Here is a 25,172-nt window from a genome sequence, read left to right on the forward strand (position 1 = left end):
AACTTTTAACTAGTGGCATGCACATATGAGATAAAAGGAAGTTTTCTTTAGTATTTTTTTATAGTCTGGCATTTTTTACTTCCCAGCGCCATCTCTTTCCACCCTATGAAGTAGATCTTGCTACCTAGGAGCAACAAACGCAGCACACAAGGAGAACGCAACCCGTCAAAAGTCATGGATTTTCTTGTGTACAGTTTTCATTGTTTAGACGCTTTAGCGCCTGCTGCCGTCGGAAGGGGAAAATTTGGAAATTGTCTTCCCCCTTTCCGTAAAAGGATCAGCGTAAAGGTTCGTCCAATGAAATTCATACGCAACACTGTGTTATGGTGTTTAAAGGCTAGCTGCGTTCTCCTTGTGTTAGTTGCTACTAAGAGTTAGCGTTAACATCAGGAGTGGAAAGTGAAGTTTGCTTTATAAACTTAAGCATTGTTGGCCAATTTTTTTTCTGGTAAAATGTTTATCACTTTTGTAATCACGCTGCTAAATGTTCCATACCAAATTCCCAGTCTTCACAAGAAAATAAAGGCAACCAAGTTAAAATGGTGAAGAGTGTACCCATTACAGATAATCTGTTCAATTTTACACAATTAAGGCTCAAAGTTAGAAACCACGTTTTCAACTCCTTTTCACACAAGAATGGCACCTGAGCATATGGTGTAAATAAAATATTTGGTTCATATTGATGATACTTAAATACCATTAAAACCAGTTGTAAGTTTGCATAATTAATCTAACAATTCTTTAATTTTTGATGGTACAAAAACATTTTAGAACATGAAGGGAATAATCAACCAGTTTACTAAGCTTTACTGAATTAAAATTGAAAAACTGGCGCAAAGAACTATATTTCCAAGTAGTAAGGAAATTACATATTTCTTTAATATTTTACATTAAGTTAAGATAATGAATGTTTTAGTACATACTCATGGCCAAATTTTTGTGACCGTGCCGAAAAAATTATCTGGTATATTAAAATGCTATAATATATTATAATATTAAAGCCCTAAAACTACAAAAAAATTATATAGATCGTGTTTTTATGAAAAATAAGTTTTTTCTACGAAATTATTATAGTAATCTACATTGTGAATCTCTCAGCATGGGTAAGGGGACACCAACCAAATTAACACACCACTGAATATTAAACTAGCTTTTACAGTCAAGGCAGATGAAGTCCATCACTGACTAAATTTCCAACAAAATGTACCGGTTTTATGTGAGAAAATTGATTTTAAAAGTAATGAAGATGATATATTAAAGAGTACAATTACACAATTGAAATGATAGATTGGAGTATAAAATCTATAAAAGAACTAGCATTACAATATACAAATATTTGATATTTGTGTCAATAAATTTAAATTAGAACGCCTTTTGTTAATTCTCATAATCCAGTTCCGTATTCACATTTATCCGTAGCCTTCATCACAACATCAAATTTCCATTTCCAAATATATTATTTGGATCAACGTATTTTTTCACAGATTTCATCATTCCAAGTCCTACATCAGAAATAGTGTCACGAAGCCAACGTTTTCTAACTTTACCAACTGAAATTAATAAATTAATTTTTTTAAGTCGGAAATGTTTAGAGTAAAATAGATGGGTTAATTGTGGTGGAGAAATTTTATAAAATTGTTTTAATTTACTCATACTGTTCCTATCCTACACTCTGAAATTTAGCCCTCTTAAAATACCTTCCTGATTCCACTCCGAAATTTGACAGTCTTAAAATACTTTCAGATTCCACTCCGAGACTCTTAAAGACACTTCCCATTCCGCGCCAAAATTTAGCCTTTATAATACACCCTTCAGATTCCGCTCGGATATGTTATTGTACTTAATAAAATGCTTGTTGAAATAATTCATTCTTAAATTTCCAATAATGTATAAAAGGTATTACCGACGCCTAACCTAATAACTCCTGCTTGAGCAGCGAGAGGAGATTGTAAAATTAACAACATCATGTTTGATGATGTCAGTCTTCTACAAAAACCTAGACAGCCAACGAACAGACGTGACAAGGGGAACACACTTTATTAAATGTGCGTGAGAAAGATAATTTAGTTACTTTCCTAAAGCCTTTCAAAGTACCCCACAAATAGAGAAGTTTAATTAAGCAATATTGGTTCGCCTACAAAAATTCATAAGATTTCCATTTCCAAAACCTTTTTTTTAGTTTCCAAATTCTGGCCAATCAAAAAGCAAAAAGCTTGTTTAATCCATTGCCATTTTTTTCTAACTTCTAAAACACAACTTAGGTCAAATTCCATCTAAATACTATGGAAACTTGTTCAGGTTTCTAGATTAGAATAGCTAAATAGAGTATCAATGCCAGAAAATAATAAATTTCAATAAAAAACTCAAATTAAGTACTATTTAGTACACTATTGAAATTGCCGTACAAGCTACAATTATTCTATAGTAATGCTGGTAAGTGTATTGAGATGTATATCATTAAAGCTTAGATTTAAATAATTATTTAGAATGTTTAGTCCCTACTTAATGTTCAACAGTTATACCTCCATGATGATGCGATATGCTACCACCCGAAGCAATTATTTCGTCTCTAGCCGCACACTATGATAATATAATAAGTTATGTTAATACATTGCCACAATAGTAAAAATATATGAAATCCATACTTCGATTTCTTCATAGACAGTAACTGGATCAACAAGTCCCTTATAACTGAAGGCAAAGTAGAAATAAATACAAGCACCAGAATCGTAGGACTGTGTGACTCTGCAGCTTATGAGGGAAGGATACTGAATTCCATGATTTGAAACTTCTCGAGAAACCCTAGTTTTAACATTTCTGCACACATCTAAAACTCTAAATAGGAATTAAATATTAAAAAAAACTTAATTAAGCTCAATAAAGATTAACATACCTGTCCCATGGAACCGATGTTTCGAACGATTCAGCAACAACCCCAAATTCTAACCCTAAATCCTTATTTATAAAAAAAACCATGTATTAATGTTTTATTTAAATAACAAAAGTTAATTGTATGTACCCTGATATAAGCAATAACAAATGTCAACATGTATCCTTGTTTGCCATTTTCTTCACCAGCAGGAATACCACTAAAGGAAAAAATCATAACTGGTTATGAGAAAGTTTTTTACATGAGTTATTAAGGCAGTGTTTTGAATTAAAAGGCCACGGAACCTTTTGAACATTGAAGGTGGGGCTAAAGAATTACCTGTTTTGGGAAGCAAGACGGTATGTGAGACGTGTGATAGAAGAGGAGGAGCTACTTTAAATTCATCCCTAATTTTTTTAAATAATATTGTGGTCCTTTAATTTAATATTTTTTTTTCTAAAAACCATAGGTGTGGAATTTCTTAAAATTCTTGCTTAAATTGAGCTTTGTAACCCTCAATATCTATGTACAAAATTTAATTTCAAAATTCCATTACCCTTGCATTACGTCAACCTGAACCTAGCACATTCCTGATTTTATAATAATCAATACATTAAAATAAAACCGTAAGTGCTAAAGAGGGACCAATTTGGCCCTATCAGTACAGTGTGGGAGTTCTGTAATGATGGGCCCGAAAGGGTGAAACCTGTCTACAGTTACAATTTCTGGCTAATGGTCCCGTATTGGTTGATTTTCCAAACATAGGACTTTAGACACTAGCCTGAGCACAAAATATTTTCAAAGTAGTGTCATAAACATAATGAACAAATACTGCATTAGCAAGCTCATATAGGACATGTTGAACAAGTATTACTCACCCCAAGCTGGTTGCTATGGCGTATATTCTTTTCTCAAGTAATTCAACATCCTAAAGTTTAAATTGAATGCTCAGTTGTACAGATAAGTATTAATATTGTTACAATCCTAAAAAATTTAGTTTAAAATATATAAGCTTTTGAATTTATTGAAATAAACTTTTCCAGATTTTAGATTATTTCGTTGTGAATTGAAATCAACTATGGTTTCATAAATTTAATTCAACCAATTTTTGCTAATTGCAAAATAGGCTATTTTTTTGACAAAACCAACTTTAATTGTATGCTCTACAAATCCATTTTCCAAAATAAAAACTAATAGCAGCATTTTCTTATTTCATGAAATTTTAATCTGAATAGTTTTCAAAAAAATTCAAATTATGTAAAATTTTCAAACATAACAGGGATTGGAACTAAATAAAAATTTTAAAAGTGTAAATTAAATTTTTTTTTATCAGATCTCAGTTCCTGAGTAAAATGAATAAATCTGAGTCTCTCGTACTGAATTATTTGATTCATTAATCACTTTTAATCACATTTAGTATAACACTAACCTGTTTATTTCCTTCAAACAGCAGAGTTGTCACACACATTTTATTTAGGTCAAAACCCTTGAATTTTGTCAGGTACAATTTTTTAAGGCTGTTTATAAGTGGACCGAATAAAGACCCATCATCAGGTTTCAATGCGTGACCGAAAAGGAACTGCTCGTTATCCATGAGCCTTATAGAAGCTGGTTTCAATTGCTGTTTATATAATATAATTAACAACAACAAATTTATCTTTACTAAAAACATTTAGGTTTATCTGAGAACCTACGAGTCAACTAGTTTACAGAAGCAAAACTTGCTACTCAGGCCAGACCTGGTGGGGCTTATATTTAAAATTCAAATAGAAAAGTTACTCTATTTGCCGTATTATTTATTGACAATTATTTTGCTATTCGTGTTGACTTGACGACCTCAATTGTTCAATTCAGCTTTAATTAAGTTGCACAAATTAAATTAGGTTGCAAATTTAACTAATCTGTAAATACTTTTTTTCTTACATGAAAAAATGTTCATATGATTAATACTAAATACATTTCCTGTAAGAGAGAGGAACTTAGTTACATCATGCTAGTGAGGGCCTGGAAGGTAGACTCGGAAGCACTAACGAGGAGACAACCCGAGGTGGTTCTCACTGATTTTGTTCAAACTTGGGGTGAAGTTAGACCTATATGTAAGATGAAAACAGCTACAGGGAAAAGTTACGCTGGGCTTCCGTTTTGCCATGGCAACCAAAAATGTTTTTGACAACTTAAAACGGAAAAAATCCAATGGAAAATAACATAGGAAAATGACAAATTCTGTGCAAAATTTAAAAAAATTTAAATATATATTTTTTTAAAATTAATAAATAGTAAATTTTTACGTTTGTAGAGTACTATGCACTAATGAAGGGGGGATAAAAACTATTTTAATTAATACGTCGTAATGTTAAGAATACACAATATTGGTAAAATGTATGCTGTAATAACTTCCATATATTTTCGCCGAGAAATCCACAAAATTATACATAACAATGTCGGAGCCATATCAACAAGCTTTTTATATTTTGATAGAAATCCGTCACCATTTTTCAAAATGGTGGATATAAATATAAATCGTGGCGCGATATATTCGGTAATTTGTATCCGATTAAACTGAGATTTTCTACGTTGCCTTATCTGACCGAGTGAATTAGTAGTATAGATTTTAATAGGAATCCGTCGCCATTTTGCAAAATGGCGGATATAAATATAAATTGTGGCGCGATATATTTGGTAATTTGTATCCGATTAATCAGATTTTCTACGTTGCCTTATCTGACCGAGTGAATTAGTAGTATAGATTTTAATAGGAATCCGTCGCCATTTTGCAAAATGGCGGATATGAAAACATGGTGCGATAAGTTACGTAATTATTCGTCTATTAATTTGAAATTTTTTACGTTTCATGATCTGCCCGAAATAAATAGTTCTATAGCTTTTCCATAATAATCCGACACCACTTTGAAATATGGCGGATATAATGATAACTTAAGCTGTCATAACTACCTATATTATTGGTAATTGGGAAATTATTGGTAATTGGGAAATTATTGGTAATTGGGAAATTATTGGTAATTGGGAAATTATTGGTAATTGGGAAATTATTGGTAATTGGGAAATTATTGGTAATTGGGAAATTATTGGTAATTGGGAAATTATTGGTAATTGGGAAATTATTGGTAATTGGGAAATTATTGGTAATTGGGAAATTATTGGTAATTGGGAAATTATTGGTAATTGGGAAATTATTGGTAATTGGGAAATTATTGGTAATTGGGAAATTATTGGTAATTGGGAAATTATTGGTAATTGGGAAATTATTGGTAATTGGGAAATTATTGGTAATTGGGAAATTATTGGTAATTGGGAAATTATTGGTAATTGGGAAATTATTGGTAATTGGGAAATTATTGGTAATTGGGAAATTATTGGTAATTGGGAAATTATTGGTAATTGGGAAATTATTGGTAATTGGGAAATTATTGGTAATTGGGAAATTATTGGTAATTGGGAAATTATTGGTAATTGGGAAATTATTGGTAATTGGGAAATTATTGGTAATTGGGAAATTATTGGTAATTGGGAAATTATTGGTAATTGGGAAATTATTGGTAATTCGGACAATTCTTGGTGATTCGGACAATTCTTGGTGATTCGGACAATTCTTGGTGATTCGGACAATTCTTGGTGATTCGGACAATTCTTGGTGATTCGGACAATTCTTGGTGATTCGGACAATTCTTGGTGATTCGGGCAATTCTTGGTGATTCGGGCAATTCTTGGTGATTCGGGCAATTCTTGGTGATTCGGGCAATTCTTGGTGATTCGGGCAATTCTTGGTGATTCGGGCAATTCTTGGTGATTCGGGCAATTCTTGGTGATTCGGGCAATTCTTGGTGATTCGGGCAATTCTTGGTGATTCGGGCAATTCTTGGTGATTCGGGCAATTCTTGGTGATTCGGGCAATTCTTGGTGATTCGGGCAATTCTTGGTGATTCGGGCAATTCTTGGTGATTCGGGCAATTCTTGGTGATTCGGGCAATTCTTGGTGATTCGGGCAATTCTTGGTGATTCGGGCAATTCTTGGTGATTCGGGCAATTCTTGGTGATTCGGGCAATTCTTGGTGATTCGGGCAATTCTTGGTGATTCGGGCAATTCTTGGTGATTCGGGCAATTCTTGGTGATTCGGGCAATTCTTGGTGATTCGGGCAATTCTTGGTGATTCGGGCAATTCTTGGTGATTCGGGCAATTCTTGGTGATTCGGGCAATTCTTGGTGATTCGGGCAATTCTTGGTGATTCGGGCAATTCTTGGTGATTCGGGCAATTCTTGGTGATTCGGGCAATTTTTGGTGATTTGGGCAATTCTTGGAATTTCTGGAAATTATTGGTATTTCTGGAAATTATTGGTATATCTGGAAATAATTGGTATATCTGGAAATAATTGGTATATCTGGAAATAATTGGTATATCTGGAAATAATTGGTATATCTGGAAATAATTGGTATATCTGGAAATAATTGGTATATCTGGAAATTAGAAATTCAATAAAATATTGGTAAGTGGGGAAATTATTATTATGCAATAAATATAAAGGGCTTATTTATTAGGTCTAATAATGTAAATCGGTTAATAATATAGGTTCATGTAGGTATGAATATATATCAGAGAAAATATGTATAAGCAAAAATTTAAGACTTTATAAGATGAAAGGGATTTTACAGGTATTATAGGACCTCTGGGGGAGGGGCAGGTAAAGTAAGAAATTTAAATGAAACTGCAAATAACTATAAAGGGCTTATTTATTAGGTCTGATAATGTAACGTAGAAAGTTTAACGTCAATCTATGAATAATATAGGTAGTTATGACAGCTTAAGTTAAAATTATATCCGCCATATTTCAAAATGGTGTCGGATTATTATGGAAAAGCTATAGAACTATTTATTTCGGGCAGATCATGAAACGTAAAAAATTTCAATTACGGAACTTAATCGCACCATGTTTTCATATCCGCCATTTTGCAAAATAGCGACGGATTCCTATTAAAATTTATACTACTAATTCACTCGGCCAGATAAGGCAACGTAGAAAATCTCAGATTAATCGGATACAAATTACCGAATATATCGCGCCACGATTTATATTTACATCCGCCATTTTGAAAAATGGCGATGGATTTTTATCAAAATATAAAAAGCTTGTTGATATGGCTCCGACAGTGTTACGTTTAATTTTTTAGATTTCTCGGCGAAAATATATGAAAGTTATTACAGCATACATTTTACCAATATTGTGTATTATTCTTAAAATTACGATGTATTAATTCAATTTAGCTCGAGCTCACCTAAAATAGTTTTTATCCCCCCTTCATTAGTGCATAGTACTCTACAAACGTAAAAATTTACTATTTTATAATTTTAAAAAAATATATATATTTAAATTTTTTAAAATTTTGCACAGGGGGGACCCTTAGAATTTGTTATTTTCCATTGGATTTTTTCCGTTTTAAGTTGTCAAAAACATTTTTGGTTGCCATGGCAAAACGGAAGCCCAGCGTAACTTTTCCCTGTAGCTGTTTTCATCTTACATATAGGTCTAACTACACCCCAAGTTTGAACAAAATCGGTGAGAACCACCTCGGGTCGTCTCCTCGTAAGTAAAACCTAAATACATTTTTGTCTCAACACCAATTACTCAATTACCTGCCTAGCCACTTCTCGCAAGCACATAACTCCGGGTTCAAATGAAGGAAATACAATAGAACCATATTTGCGAACTTCTGGTAATGGACGAACTTTCAAGGTCACTTCAGTTACAACTCCAAGAGTGCCCTCAGATCCCAGTATAAAATGATGTATATCTAAACCACTAGATATTCGAGGTACTTGGCAGTTTCTTTCCACAACGCCTTTAGGAGTTACAAATCTTACATGCACCAAAAGATCTTCAATGTTTCCATATATGTTTTTTTTCATTCCAGATGCTCTTGTTGCTACCCAACCACCAAGTGAACTAAACTCGTACGAATCAGGCTCATGACCCGTACAAAGGCCATGCTCAGCTAACTAATTAAAAAACAACAGAAATAAATTTAAAAAATTAAGTTAATTATGAAAATCAAAAGGTCTAACAGTTTTTGGAAATTTAAATATACAAAGCAAACACAAGCTCAAGTACCATGATCTTGTAACTAATTCAGGAGGAGTAAATATGCAATCTGTCAACTTAACTGGCTTGAAATTTACACAAATCCTAGATTAAAATTACAGCCCGAACATTTTTGCCTCAAGCTCCAACAGCAGATTGTGTTCTTCCATTTGTCAGGTTTTTTTGTTTCAAAAGACGAAAAATATTTAAATAAAAACTGCTTTTCAGAACTATCGCACACTGTTTTAAGGGTAGTTCTTTAAAGCAGGCAATGAATTTAAATCGCAATAAAATATACCAACAATATAGCTATCCTTAATTTTGGAGTCGGGCTTATATTTTACTGTAATTGTAAACTTGGTATTTTAGATTACCCACAGATCCACCACTGACTGTTAATGAGCTCAAATACACACCTTGAATTTAATTAATAAATTGTAATGGACAAAATCCCTTTGAATCAGAAGTTATAACAAGTCTTTGTGGTGTGACAGAACTGATATAATACCCCTCTAGCAAGAAAAACGCGCAACTTGGAGAACTAACACAAATATGTGAAACAATTATAAACTTATGATATTATCCAAAACTTTACACTAGATACTGGTACCATTTATATATTATAAAAATCTTACACATTTTTCCAAGTCCACTCCAACAATACCAGCTTCTACGTGAGCTGTTAAATTTTCTTTATCAACCCATAATATTAGATTCTAGTGGTAAAAAACCTATTAATCATATCAGTTTTATAAGAAGTAGTAATTGGCTTGCATATATTGTTTACCATTTGAGATGTATCTAAAGAAACAATCATTCTTGTTTCTTCTGATGGGCATTCTAAAGCACCACTGACACTTGTTCCACCTGAAAAATACATTTTATCTTATAACATACCACAAACGATGAAACTCTTCATAACGAAAAAAACTGAATAATCATAAAAAGTGAAAGAATGCCCAGTGGCAGAAGTTTAGAATAAACCTAATTTGTAACGAAAGGGAAATATATACACATTTCCCATTAAGTTAATTCTTCAGTAATCGCTTTAAATAGATGTGCCCTGAAGGTGGTTTATCAATAAATTTCTGAAATGTGCATGTTAATCATTAATAAAAAACCCTGAAGATTTCAATCTATCCACAATAAAATATAATAAACTGTTTGTCCATGATTAAACCACATTCGTCCACCCCCAAATATTTTGATATTCTTACGTCTTGTACATGAAAAAAAACCTATTAGTTTTCCATGTTTCTGCAGATCCCATGAACAGGTCTCTAATAATTAACATTTTATATTAACTTTATATGAATGATTCTAGCTTATTATTTATGGGGGGAATCGAAGATTTAATAAAAAGAAAACAGACCTCCAAATGGTATTAAGACCACATTATGCAAAGTCGCTAGATGAACCACTTTTACCACATCTTCATGACATCCTGTGAAAATAGGTTTATTAATTCTAAATAATTTAATGGAAAATATTTAAAATACAAAGTGCTTAGAGCACATAGTCGACGAAGATCATCTGATTTTTTTTAAAGTCGACAGTTAAATCTTTTCAAATTATTTTAATATTAACTTTAATTTAGTAAATAGTTTAAAAAGACTCGAAACAGGGCCAGATTGGTATCAAAGACTCGAAACAGGGCCAGATTGGTATCAAAGACTCGAAACAGGGCCAGATTGGTATCAAAGACTCGAAACAGGGCCAGATTGGTATCAAAGACTCAAAACAGGGCCAGATTGGTATCAAAGACTCAAAACAGGGCCAGATTGGTATCAAAGACTCAAAACAGGGCCAGATTGGTATCAAAGACTCAAAACAGGGCCAGATTGGTATCAAAGACTCAAAACAGGGCCAGATTGGTATCAAAGACTCGAAACAGGGCCAGATTTGTATCAAAGACTCGAAACAGGGCCAGATTTGTAACAGCTCTAAACAAGCCCATTTTCAAGGTCCTGTAGTGGAAACTTCTGTTACTATAGGGTCCTTGCTGCTTAAGTTTCAATTAAGCGTTACCACCAATAAGTATAGTTTTTCACTAAGGCATTGACACAAAAAGTTATGTTAATTCTTTGAATGAAAGCGTTTAAGCTATATTAAGATTTATTGTGGCACCTGTTTTATATTGATAATGATCTGCAATTTTGAATTAAAACTAGTTAATCAATTTAAAATAAATTATACCAGTAAATAACCGGAAATTTAACAATATTCCCAACAACAAACTTAATTTACTTCTAATTATAATGTACAGGAGGAAATTAACTATGCAAATACCATTGTATAATATACTGGTTCTGCGAAAAAATTTCAGTTAGTTAATACAAATTAGCCTCCTCCTCTTCAGGCAATATAAAGGAGTAAAATATTGCTTATAGTTGATACTTAAGAATTTTAAGAACTAAACCATTTGAAAATTATGATTTCATTTAATTAGGGGCACCCTGTCACCTATTTAAGTATACCCTCAGTGAAGTACCAGAATCTTTTGTTTACAATTAAAAAATGGCAAAATTATGATTTTTTTAAAATTAATTTCAACTTTACTCACTTGGCCAGAGCACTAAGTCTGGAATTCTCTCAAATTGTCCTTCACGTAAAAGAAATATTTCTCTCATTGTGTGACCTGAATTAATTTTACAATTTTTAATTTCATAAATTTGGTTAAATTATGAGATATATTCACCATGAGCTCTAAATAGCCGATCACCAGCTTCAACGGAATGAGCAATTTCAAAATTTTTAATTCCAGTCAGAAAAGGCTCATTTACAATTGGTGTTGGAAGGTCTGGATCTTGAAGTTCTGGCTAGAAACACAACAGAATCATTTTAAGGGCAGAAAGATAATTTCTGGCTAAAGATGCATCTATCCTAGCACTAAAATATTTTATTGAAGTGGAGACAATGCAAGCTGTACTTACAAGGAGATGACCCGAGGTGTTACACACTGATTTTGTTCAAACTCTGGGATTGGTAGACCTTCATGTAACTTGAAAAATCCTAAAGGCAATTTATTCAATGGGCAACGGTTTTGCCATGGCAACATAAATTTTCCCATTGAAAATAACATGGGATTTTGACCGATTTTAAGAAAATTGAAAAAAATTTAAAATACCAAAATTATAAAAATATAAAAATATCGATAAAAAACAGTAGTTTCGATCAAAATTCATAGTAATTGACGGAAATTTATAAGTTGTGTAAAATTGGATTAATGTATAGATAAATTGCGATTTTTTTAAAAACATAATTTATTTTATTTATTTATTTTGGTCAATTTGATCAAACTTGACCAAAATTGGAAAATAATAGATCTAAATTAGCCCAATAGTTCTTTTTATAAAATGACCGTGGCCATCTTGTTGAAATGTTGCCTCCCCGATTCAGCTGTGGATCCGTTTTTTCTCCCACTAAAGAGTTTATGAACTCATTCTTAGGCATTGGTTGAACTATTACAGGGCAACATTTCAACAAGTTGGGCAAGCGTAAAGACATTTTATAAAATCAACTACTTTAAAGTTTTGTAAAAATTATATAAAAATAAACTAAATTCGACCAACTATCTCAAATTGGTTTCAAATAATTTTTTTTTCAAAATTGAAAAATGTTAATAACACTAAAAAATTTATAAAAATCAATAGTTTTCGATCCGAAACGATCAAAATTGATAGGAATTAATGGAAATTTATTCATATAGATAAATTGTTTTTTTTTAAATTATCTTCCAAATTTGGAAAATAATAAATAAATTCAGCAAAATTTTTAAATTATTATTATTAATATTATTATTATTATTATTGATTATTTTAAGAAACAGTGTAATACAAAATTGTTTTATTTGTTATTGTTATTAAACGTTTCTAGGTTTTTCTAATCATTTGTTTTCTCATATTTTACCTTTTTAAGTACGTTATATTTACACAAACATAATTATATACAGTACTATAATACTATATAGGAAAAAATTAGTTCGTCATTTCCGTTTTCTACCAACCAACATGATTTTTTACTAACAATTGTGAATTTAATTAAAAGTTAACTTATTCGATGGTTTACTCAAGTATAATTGAAATATTTACGCGTTTACCCAATTTTATTTGAAATAAATAATAATTTTTCCCAATTTTACTTGAAGTAACTAATATTGATTGGTTTTACCCAAATTTGTTCGCTTTCATCTGTATTTAATTGTAGGCATGCAAAATTACCTATAAAAGCCCAAAATCGTCAAAAATGCTGTCATTTGGCGACTATTCTTTATTTTACCCAATTGGAGTCATTTTTAGCGAAATCTCTTTATTTTACCCAATTTTAATATTTTTTTATTTTTTCTCCCAATTTAATGAATATAACCCAATTTGATTTGATATAAATAATTGTTAATGAATTTCACCCAATTTTATTTCAAATAACTTATTTTCCAAGGTTTACCCAATTTAACCCAAATATTAAATTTTTAAAGGTTTTTACCCAATTTTATTTAATAGAAATAATTTTTAATGATTTTCATTTATTATTTATTTATTATTTATCAAGTAAATAATATTTTAGAACTTTAAGAACCAAAACAACTAAGGATTGGAAATTAATGCGGTTTGTGATCGAAACTACTGATTTTTTTTAAATTTTGTATACTTTTTTATACAAATTAGGAAAACGATTTAAAAAAATTTATCTATATAAATAAATTTCCATCAATTCCTATCAATTTTGATCGTTTTGGATCGAAACTATCGATTTTGATAATTTTTTTCGTGTTATTAACATTTTTCATTTTTGAAAAAAATATTTGAAACAATTGAGATTGTTGGTCGAATATAGTTTATATTTATATAATTTTTACAAAAACTTTAAAATTGGGCTTATTTAGATCTATTTTTTTCCAATTTTGGTCAAGTTTGATCAAATTGACCAAAGTAAATACTTTGTTTTTCAAAAAATCACAATTTATCTATACATTAATCCAATTTTACACAACTTATAAATTTCCGTCAATTCCTATGAATTTTGATCGAAACTACTGTTTTCAATTTTATATATTTTTTTTCAATTTTGAAAAAAATTAGGGTGAAGTGTAGTACAGCGGCCTCATCGAATTTGATATTAATTTTAGTTGCGCCTGATAGACATTGTCACGTAGATGTCGAGGGTAATTTTTATTTTGGCCGCAAATGATTATTTAATTGTTTAACTTAATTTTTTTAATTTTAAAAATTTCACATTTTCATTGAATTTTATATTAATTTTGGTTGCGCCTGATAGACATTGTCACGTAGATGTCGAGGGTAATTTTTATTTTGGCCGCAAATGATTATTTAATTGTTTAACTTAATTTTTTTAATTTTAAAAATTTCACATTTTCATTGAATTTTATATTAATTTTGGTTGCGCCTGATAGACCTTGTCACGTAGATGCCGAGGGTAATTTTTATTTTGGCCGCAAATGATTATTTAATTGTTTAACTTAATTTTTTAATTTTAAAAATTTATCATTTTCATTGAATTTTATATTAATTTTGGTTGCGCCTGATAGACCTTGTCACGTAGACGCCGAGAGTAATTTTTATTTTGGCCGCAAATGATTATTTAATTTTTTAATGTAATTTTAAATTTCTAATTTTTGGGTATTTGCACGTGTTTTGTTGTACTTATTTCCGTCGTGTGTTCGCCGGCAACACAGTTTCGGTGTCCTAATGAATTCCACGTGATATTCCCTTTTTGTATAAAATCAATTACAGTTTTTGTTCATTTTCTCGGTGTTTTCTATTATTGGGCCACTTTGTTTCTGATTGAGATTAAAAGTATATACTTGATGCGTAAGGCTTGGTACTGTCCTCTAGGTCGCGTTATAGATGGCCCATCGCTTTTTTTAGTATGGGGTTGGGGAGGCGCTGTGCGCCCCCAGCGCTTGAGCGAAGCGAGTGCGCGGCGCCGTCAGGCGCCAATACGGGGAGTTTAGTAACGTCTTTTACGTGTTTTGGAAGTAATTATCTTCGTCGGGTTGTCGCCTACACCACGGCTTGTTACTGTTTGTTTACGTTTCCACTCTACTAACTTTTTAACATTAAGTTAATTAATTTAATTATTATTTTCGACCCAAAAACCAAAGTTTCGTAATCAACGCGTCAAGTGCTACATTCTCCGCCACCCAAAAATACAAAAACACGGTAATTTCCTACAATTAGTACATTTTTAACATTAAGTTAATTAATTTAATTATCATTTGCGGCCCAAAAAATTGTTTTGTAATCTACGCGTCACGCGTCAAGTGCTACATTCTCCGCCACCCAAAAATACAAAACCACGGTAATTCCCTAAAATTAGTACATTTTTAACATTAAGTTAATTAATTTAATTATCATTTGCGGCCCAAAAAATTAGTTTCGTAATCTACGCGTCAAGTGCTACATTCTCCGCCACCCAAAAATTCAAAAACATGGTAATTCCCTAAAATTAGTACATTTTTAACATTAAGTTAATTAATTTAATTATCATTTGCGGCCCAAAAAAAATTAGTTTCGTAATCTACGCGTCAAGTGCTACATTCTCCGCCACCCACAAATACAAAAACACGGTAATTCCCTAAAATTAGTACATTTTTAACATTAAGTTAATTAATTTAATTATCATTTGCGGCCCAAAAAAAATTAGTTTCGTAATCTACGCGTCAAGTGCTACATTCTCCGCCACCCACAAATACAAAAACATGGTAATTCCCTAAAATTAGTACATTTTTAACATTAAGTTAATTAATTTAATTATCATTTGCGGCCCCAAACAAAATTAGTTTCGTAATCTATGCGTCAAGTGCTACATTCTCCACCAAAAAAAAACACGAAATTACATGAGGCCGCTGTAGTGCAATTTTGCCAAAAATTATATTAATCAATTTTAGAATATATTTCTCAATGTTTGTATTTTTTAAATTTTTTTCTCACATTTTTTCCAATTTAAGCCACATCGGTTCATTTTCACCCATTTGGTTCAAATTGATCAAAATGTGATCAATTTTGAATTTTTTTTGTCAATTTTAATAAATTTTTTTTGAATTTTTGTATTTTAAATTTTTTTCAATTTTCTTAAAATTCTTCACATGGGGGAACCCTTGGAATCGGTCAAAATCCCATGTTATTTTCAATGGGAAAATTTCCATTTTACGTTGTCAAAAACATTTTTCGTTGCCATGGCAAAACCGTTGCACATTGAATAAATTCCCTTTAGCATTTTTCAAGTTACATGAAGGTCTACCAATCCCCCGAGTTTGAACGAAATTGGTGTGTAACACCTCGGGTCGTCTCCTTGTTAGTGTAGCAAGCTCAAAAGTAACAAAATTAAATTATATTCGTCAACATAATAAACTTTGGTACTAGAACCTGAGATATATTGGATTACCTGTGGATGGAAATGACTGTTAAAGTCCACATTAAACGTTTCTTCAACCCATTTCTTAAACTGTGGTAAAGATTTATTCCCAATTGGATATCTAAGTTTTGAAAGGAAAAAATATTGTTTTGGGACAGAATAATTTATATTTTAATACATAAAAATGTAATAATGACAAAAAAATTCAATTGGGTAAATCGAAATTTAGATTTTTACATTCTCTGTTATTTACAAAAAGGTAAAATTGAAATTTAAAATTAAATTAAACTATATACTAATTATACTCTTTATTTAGTTTGCTTTTAATAAATTTTTTTCATTATTATTTCATCCAATTACGGAATTAAGAGGCCATTTACTAATTTAGGATTTCAAATTACAATTTTACAATAGAAACATTCAAAATCTAAATTCTTGGCTATAGATATTTACAGTAGGTTCCGTTCCCAACAAACCAGTTTATAAAGGTTTTTATTTTATTGTCTGACCCTAACCACGACCCCTACTCAGGGTTCATACAACATTTGGAAAATTAATTTCCCTGATATTTCCAGGTTTGCTCCTGGAAATTTCCCTGATATTTCCAGGTTTTCTCCTGGAAATTTCCCTGATATTTCCCGGTGCTAAAACACCGTATGTTTTCGTGTAATCGAAAAAAATTATATATCATTATTAAGGCGCTTCCAGACTCAAACGAATTTCCCTGATATATCCAGGTTTTGGTTAAATATTTAAAATTTCCCTGATATTTCCCTTATTTTTTTTGGAAAGAATCTGTTTCACTGATATTTCCAGGTTTTCCAGGTTCTCCAGGTTTGTATGAACCCTGCGTAGGCTACTAAAAATATCACCCCAAACAATTCCTAAGACTGTACTAATTTAACCATGTAGTAAATATTCCTAACAATAACAATACATACCTATTCCCTGTAAAATAAACTTTTTCATCAGTGACATCGTAGAGAAATTTAGAATCTTTGTAGCCCCATCCATTCCACTTTAACACGTCTTGCCTGGGGAAAAAATAAAAGAAAAAAATGGAACTCAGCAAACACACAGAAATTTGAAGTTGATTTACGAGTATATTTATCATTGATTCAAGCTGCCTACACAAAATGTTATATTTATCTAATTCTGAGTACTTGAGGTAATCAAAACTGATAAAGCTGGGGTTTTCGTTAAGTGGTGTAGCGAATTATATGCAAGGTTGTTAACCTTTAACCAAGACTGTACTGACCCAGTTTCATGATTTTCTTAAAGTTTAAATGACCCAAACACTAAAAAATAATTATCGTTCCCTTTGTAACATACTCAATGGGAATAAAACAGGTCGAATTAAACACAAAAGTTTGAGATTTTGATTACAAAACTCAATTGTAGTAACTCAGTTAATAGACATCCCAAGCTACACAAAGTTTACATTTCAAGTTTGGGGTGAAGTGTAGTACAGCGGCCTCATCGAATTTGATATTAATTTTTGTTGCGCCTGATAGACCTTGTCACGTAGATGTCGAGGGTATTTTTTATTTTGGCCGCAAATGAGTATTTAATTGTTTAATTTAATTTTTTTAATTTAAAGAATTTCTCATTTTCATTGAATTTTATATTAATTTTGGTTGCGCCTGATAGACATTGTCACGTAGATGTCGAGGGTAATTTTTATTTTGGCCGCAAATGATTATTTAATTGTTTAACTTAATTTTTTTAATTTTAAAAATTTCTCATTTTCATTGAATTTTATATTAATTTTGGTTGCGCCTGATAGACCTTGTCACGTAGATGCCGAGGGTAATTTTTATTTTGGACGCAAATGATTATTTAATATTTTAATGTAATTTTAAATTTCTAATTTTTGGGCATTTGCACGTGTTTTGTTGTACTTATTTCCGTCGTGTGTTCGCCGGCAACACAGTTTCGGTGTCCTAATGAATTCCACGTGATATTCCCTTTTTGTATAAAATCAGTTACAGTTTTTGTTCATTTTCTCGGTGTTTTGTATTTTTGGGCCACAAAGTGATATTCCCGTACTTTATCAAATCTTTTACAGTTTTTGTTCATTTTCTCGGTGTTTTCTATTATTGGGCCACTTTGTTTCTGGTTGAGATTAAAAGTATATACTTGATGCGTAAGGCTTGGTACTGTCCTCTAGGTCGCGTTATAGATGGCCCATCGCTTTTTTTAGTATGGGGTTGGGGAGGCGCTGCGCGCCCCCAGCGCTTGAGCGAAGCGAGTGCGCGGCGCCGTCAGGCGCCAATACGGGGAGTTTAGTAACGTCTTTTACGTGTTTTGGAAGTAATTATCTTCGTCGGGTTGTCGCCTACACCACGGCTTGTTACTGTTTGTTTAGGTTTCCACTCTACTAACTTTTTAACATTAAGTTAGTTAATTTAATTATCATTTTCGACCCAAAAACAAGTTTCGTAATCAACGCGACAAGTGCTACACTCTCCGCCACCCAAAAATACAAAAACACGGTAATTTCCTACAATTAGTACATTTTTAACATTAAGTTAATTAATTTAATTATCATTTGCGGCCCAAAAAAATTGTTTCGTAATCTACGCGTCAAGTGCTACATTCTCCGCCACCCAAAAATACAAAACCACGGTAATTCCCTAAAATTAGTACATTTTTAACATTAAGTTAATTAATTTAATTATCATTTGCGGCCCAAAAAAAATTAGTTTCGTAATCTACGCGTCAACTGCTACATTCTCCGCCACCCAAAAATACAAAAACACGGTAATTCCCTAAAATTATTACATTTTTAACATTAAGTTAATTAATTTAATTATCATTTGCGGCCCCAAAAAAAATTAGTTTCGTAATCTACGCGTCAAGTGCTACATTCTCCACCAAAAAAAAACACGAAATTACATGAGGCCGCTGTAGTGCAATTTTGCCCAAGTTTGTATAAAATATAAAATAAAATTTCGAATTTATGTAGCAGGTAATTCTTACAAAATTGTAGACGACGTTAGACCTTGGGTAATTTTCATTCATAAGGGCAAAGTCAAATGTAAACTGTTCTTTATCTTTAAAGTTGGACCATAATATTCATGATTACTTTACAGATTTGTGGACTTATCATTATAAAAATCCAGGTTAAAAATATTCAGCTCCATTTTCATAGTTGAATCCCATAAAATAAATTGGTAAAATTTTTATGTTTAAGTGGTCAAAAATGAAGGTCATAAAATAATTATGTGGCCAGTAACAAATATATACTGGACATCAGATAGGTAAAACTGCAAAAGTTAAGACAGCAAAATAAATGGGGGTGGGATTTTTAACAGTCACTGCTACTTTAAAACTGGACACTAGCTAGGGAGCGTACACAGGATTGTTTGGTATTTGAGCATGTGCTCAGACAGATTTTGGCACACCACTGAGAGCAAGTGGCGCCATCTAAGTAAACTGATTGTTATATTTTGGAAATAAAAGCTTTACAAAATGATCGTTGATCCATAAATTTAGGTATAATCGTGAATTCCTTAAATTAAAACTTAAATTACTAATTGAAATGAATCATCATAGACAAATGACCTCAGTGACAATTAAAGTCGCGAAGCTCTGAGACTAGCCGCCATACTGTCATGAAATGTTCCTCTTTTTTCCTACCCTGAACTTCAAATTTTAATATTTATTTTTCCATCTATTCCATATTTTAATAAATCTATTTATGAACTATATACTCTTAATTTAGTTTTCTTTTTATCAATTTTTTTTTAATTTTAAAATATTTTGCATATTTTATTACACTATTCTATGTAATTAGTAATGGTTGTATTGTAAAAGGCTATTCATAAAAAAGAAGATAAAAATACCATGTGGAATTTAAAAAAATATATTGAATCATTCAAAATAAGTATCTCCAGCAACAAAAGCAAAAATAGGGTCAAGAGAAAAATTATGTAGAAACTTGTTTAAAAACTGGTTTGAGAGAAAGTGGAAGAGGATAACTGAAGAGCATAAAAAATAATTTGACATATAGCAATACAAAAGATTCTATTAAAAAAAAGTGAAGGTTACTTCAAAATTCAAACACATCAAAATGGTAATAGAAAGGAAAAATAAATCACTGTCTTAAAAACAATTAAAGCCAAAAAGTTAAGAATGTTACGGGAACACAATACAGGATGTGAATATAGAAGTTTTCCTTTAGTAATGTACATTATGTATTTTACACAGCTAACACCTTAAGTAACCAACCATAAATAAGACACAAGGGTAAATTTTTTATTACCTCCTTTCTCCATGGAGCAGTAAATTAAAATACCAGAATGTGATCAACCACACGAGATTTCTAGATTTTAAGGCACCCAAAGAACTAGCAAAAGTGAAAACTAATAATGATAAATTATCAAATTTATCATTAAAAATGCCTTTAGTTTATAGAGGAAATATTTAAAATTTGAGATGTCATCGAGTTTCTTGTAGAGATTAACATGATTAATCATCATTTTCTAAGAATAACATATTGGCTGAATTAGCTGATGAAAAGGAAAGAAGTAAATTTCCTAATTAAAGAGTTGTAAATTTTAAGTGCTGAAAAAGAAGGTAGTAGAAAAAAACGTATACATAAGTGTAATACTTATGGCTACTATGATACTTATACATACACACAACATCAAAATAACTGGCCTCACCAAAAAATAATTTTATAATACACAATTTTTTTTGTATTTCAAAAAATACACAAGCCTATTTTCAAAACCGAAAAATAAGCAGTTATTACCATGGGCTTAAATAATGCTCGATCTAATTAGTAATGCTGCATAGACTTCTTTTTGTTTAGAGCCATAAATTTTGTTGTACATTTAATAACCGTGTAAACTAAAACTTTGAAATTTTACACGAAATGAAATCTTAGATGGCATTGTAATAATATATTAATTAACATGAAGAAACATAATGAAGGTTAGGGTAATTAAAAAACCTAATACTTAAGAAGGATTTCAATTAAAATAAAATTTTGCTTTATATAAATAAGCTAATTAAATAGAAATATTTTATTTATATCATTATTTCAAGTCTAAACTTGTTAAATTTTATTTTTTCAATATCAACACACCAACACTTTAAACAATACTAAACATTTCTGTATCAAAATTATTTTGCAAAAATGAAAATTCGCGGAGGTATGAAATTTGTAAAATATAATTTGGTAGTCAAATTCAGTGTATAAATTGCTAATCAAATTCACTATATAAATTGGTATAATTTCACTATAATAATATTGGTATATAATTGTTGTTAAATAAAATTAACACAAGATTTTATCTCCTAATATTAAATTTCTATTAAAATCTCCAGCCGATGTGTTCCTGATCTTACAATTAAACAATTAATTTTCATAACGAGAGCCTTATAACTGATAAATTTGTGTTTAAATCTCTTACCAATCGTTTCAGAAAAGTGTCCCTAGTGTATGTAAAAAAACTATAAAACATTTATAAGTTACAAGTACGCATATTTAAATAACAATTATTACGAATACCAGTAATGAATAAAACTACGAACAATTACAATAAAAGCTAGTATAATAGTATCTCATAATCATCAATTATTTTAGTGACCTCCATAATCTTGGAAGTCAAACAAAAAAAATGGTAATTAAGTACAAAACTTATGTAGTTCATTTTTAGTTACAGAAAGTAGCACGCTACTCTTCCACTAGGATGTTTACTAATTAAACAATTTTAAAAAGTGAGTAAGTGATAAAAGGAAATTGTAGAGCTAGAGCACAATGATCTTTCTCTAAATATGTAGTGGTACATCATGGAACCAATTAACTTATAGGGACGCTTCACTTCAGTAGAAACCCGTACAAAACGCGGCATCATCCTGTGTTTCGAATTTTCAGGTTGCCTTCCCTCAGTTTCTCCCCCATTTTTGGTACAAACGGAAATAGATTACAGCCCCACCTGTCGTATTTCTATTGCGCTACGGGTTTTTACAATATGATGTGACCTATCTACTATCGTAGGATATGTTTAAACGGTTGTTTTATTTGAATATCACTCATCGATTCAAGCTCATAATTTAAAGGTTTTTAATAGAATTAACTGATTTTCGTGAGATTACTTCTAATCATTATTTAGTTTAATTACTTTGGTAAATTTTTTTGACTAATAACTTTATCAAATTGGTAAGTTATTGATACAATATCCTTAATATTAATGGTCTAGTTTCCTAAACCTTATCACATTTCTCTTAAAAACACACCGCGAATTCGCACGTGGATTTGTTTGTCCCAACAAATTCTACAATTTCAGTTTAGCCAATTTTTTCCTAGAGGTGTTGTGGGGAACAGTTATTTTTCTTTTTTCGGCAGAGCTAAAGGTCCCCAAGTTAATTGGTTCCATGGGTACATCATAAAAGAGAGCTTTTATCATTATACCAGAAGTACATAATATATCTCTTAAGAGCTAAGTATTCTCAACCACCCAACCCCTACTAATAATAATAATACTATAATAAGTATTCCTCACTCTAAACTGGTAATGTAATTTGCTTGAAACATTTAACTTCGCAGGCTTGGCAGATTTTTCAAAAATACAATTCTGAAGAAAAAGACTGTGGCAGAAATTCTTTATTAAAGTAACTTCTCAATCATTTGCACAACAAGAATATGGTTTAAAAATAAATATGTGACCAAAATGTAGTTACATATTTTACAACATCAGGCAGAGTAATAAAGAGTAAATTTTGGGCTGTGATGAGATTTGTACTTCTGAAGTTTTGCATGAAAAATGAACCCATAGAAAATTTAAGAACTTAAGCATTACTATGGGAAAACTTGAAAGATCAGTAGGTGTCCTTTAATAAAAACCCCTCCAAACAAAAGATTGAATTATGTTTATTGTATTGGTAGCCCATAAAAATGAAATTACACCAGAAATGCTACAAACGTTTCTCTAAATTTGAATAATGGTTTTCATTATTTAAGAGTTTTATTTAATCAAGGATTATCAAGCTATGCTTTAAGAAATTACAAACAGGAACAGTAAAAGAAAATTAAAAATCTGACCAATTAAAAATACATTTTAGAGATTCCCTAAATTAGTTTATTAGGATTAAAACTAGCAAAGGTACACCAAAATTATAAAATAATTCGCCTATGTTTCAGGAATACAATGACAGCTCACTAATATATAAAAAAAAACATTGCAATATAAACTGAGACTCACCTATGTTTTGGAATTGACCCGCAAGTCTCATCTGGAAAAATATGTTGGTTTTTCTTACTTGACTTGACTGCTGGTGAATTTTCCAAATGCCTTTTTATAGTTTCAAGTCTTTCTTTAGCAGCCATGAAGCCAGTTTACAAATTTAAAACAACTAATTTCTAAGTACCGTACACGAAATTTCCGTTCTTGGCTTACCACTCTACCGGTTCGGAGGCTCTAGATAACTGACGAAGCAGGCTGTCAGAGAGTAGGCAGGAAAACTTAATTTTGCGTCAAATGAGTCTTATACACCACCTAGCGATAGCCGCTTAAAGCCACAAAATCAATCTTTTTCCGGTGCCACGGCCAACTTCGATCACGCGTACCGCGCTTTAGCGGCCCCATCAATCGCCTCGCATCTAATGTTAATTGGCGTGTATGAATAATCCCGATAGGGGCGCTACATACGACCAAAATGTTTTTTCTTAGGTTTTCCACTTTCCTTTTTAGAAAAAACAAGGTATAGTAAGTTAAACTATCTTTTCGCAATATATTTATGTATAATTCATAGTTTAAAAAAAAATTACCTTATAAATATTAAATGAAGAAAAAGAGACGCGTTTTTTACGCGAAGGCGCCATATTAGAATACATAGTTTTGAAGGCTGTAGAGGTGTTTAGAGCTTTTTGACGCGTAAATAATGTCTCTCTTAAAATGTATAAATCTTTAATAATAACCAATCTTTATTAATAGTATATATAGCAAATTCACGAGTTTATAACCGTTCTTAGGTAGTATTTTCTGTAAATCTAATTAGTTTTAAGAGTAAGAATCTTAAAACTAATATAATTGAAGATAAAAGATGCTTAAGTTCATCTTTGGAACTAAATACGTAAAAGATAGAAATATTCATCACAATGCCTTCGTCATGGATGAAGGATATGACTGGAAGGCGATACAGTCATAAGGATACGCGACTCTATAGGAAATTTAGCAGACTGGATTTTGAAGCGCCGCCTGTGAGCCAGCGCTGGTACTGCGAAAATAAATAAATATAAATTATATATCGTTTTTTCCCGATCGACTAGAGCTTTAAAATGGCCGACGGTGGAGAAAGTTTTAGTTGGAATTCGCAAAGTTGCGCGGCCTATAAATGTGAAAATTCGAGGGCAAATAGTCCAGAATTATCATTTTTTCGATTTCCTAAGGATAGAGAAAGGTAATTATCATAAAATTCGTCCGTCGAAATATCATTAAACCGTACATTTTATACACTCATAATGTAGATGTCAGAAATGGATTGAGAATACTGGAATGCTAGATTTTTTAGAGCGGTCAGACTTGAACAAAACTGGTGTCGTTTTATGTGCAAATCATTTTGAAGAAAATGTCTTTGCAGATGTCAAAAAGAGGTTAGTGTTAAAATTACATATTTTAAGTACTTAACCTTTATTGAAAATGAAAAATTTTACAGGAATAGTTTGTTAAAAAACGCTGTACCAACTATTTTCCAAAAACTACCAGAAATTGTCCTGTTTGAAAGTCAGCCACTTAGTGAATCTGGATCAGCCAATGATATTTCTGAAGATTTAATGGAGATTGATGAAAGAGAATGCAAGTCCCCAAATGCCGATGATTCTAT

The 25,172-nt window shown here is 31.2% G+C and overlaps 1 protein-coding gene across 1 annotated transcript; it reads right to left on the bottom strand.

Annotated features, from left to right (window-relative positions):
- Positions 1-716: 716 nt before the first annotated feature.
- Agps (alkyldihydroxyacetonephosphate synthase) lies at positions 717-23,842 on the bottom strand. Its single transcript, XM_090154996.1, has 16 exons — positions 23,552-23,842; positions 17,279-17,371; positions 16,368-16,458; positions 11,662-11,782; positions 11,527-11,601; positions 10,336-10,407; positions 9,751-9,830; positions 9,599-9,679; positions 8,519-8,881; positions 4,299-4,490; positions 3,748-3,797; positions 3,020-3,089; positions 2,894-2,955; positions 2,646-2,835; positions 2,523-2,580; positions 717-1,550 (listed from the first exon to the last, which is right to left on the bottom strand). The coding sequence occupies exons 1-16, from the start codon at positions 23,674-23,676 to the stop codon at positions 1,426-1,428; spliced, it is 1,848 nt and encodes a 615-aa protein (XP_090011122.1). The 5' UTR covers positions 23,677-23,842; the 3' UTR covers positions 717-1,425.
- Positions 23,843-25,172: the final 1,330 nt, after the last annotated feature.

The sequence above is a fragment of the Leiobunum rupestre genome, chromosome 1 (assembly GCF_980474605.1).
Source record: "Leiobunum rupestre chromosome 1, qqLeiRupe1.1.hap1, whole genome shotgun sequence".
In the NCBI taxonomy this organism is placed as follows: Eukaryota; Metazoa; Arthropoda; class Arachnida; order Opiliones; family Sclerosomatidae; genus Leiobunum; species Leiobunum rupestre.

Bases quoted from the DNA above. Each gene is read 5' to 3' on its own strand.
- Agps (XM_090154996.1), bottom strand. From the start codon at position 23,676: ATGGCTGCTAAAGAAAGACTTGAAACTATAAAAAGGCATTTGGAAAAT. The intron at 16,459-17,278 runs GTATGTATTGTT...TTCAAAACTTAG, and splicing joins GTTTATTTTACAGGGAATAG to ATATCCAATTGGGAATAAAT. The intron at 2,836-2,893 runs GTATGTTAATCT...ATTCCTATTTAG, and splicing joins ACATCGGTTCCATGGGACAG to AGTTTTAGATGTGTGCAGAA.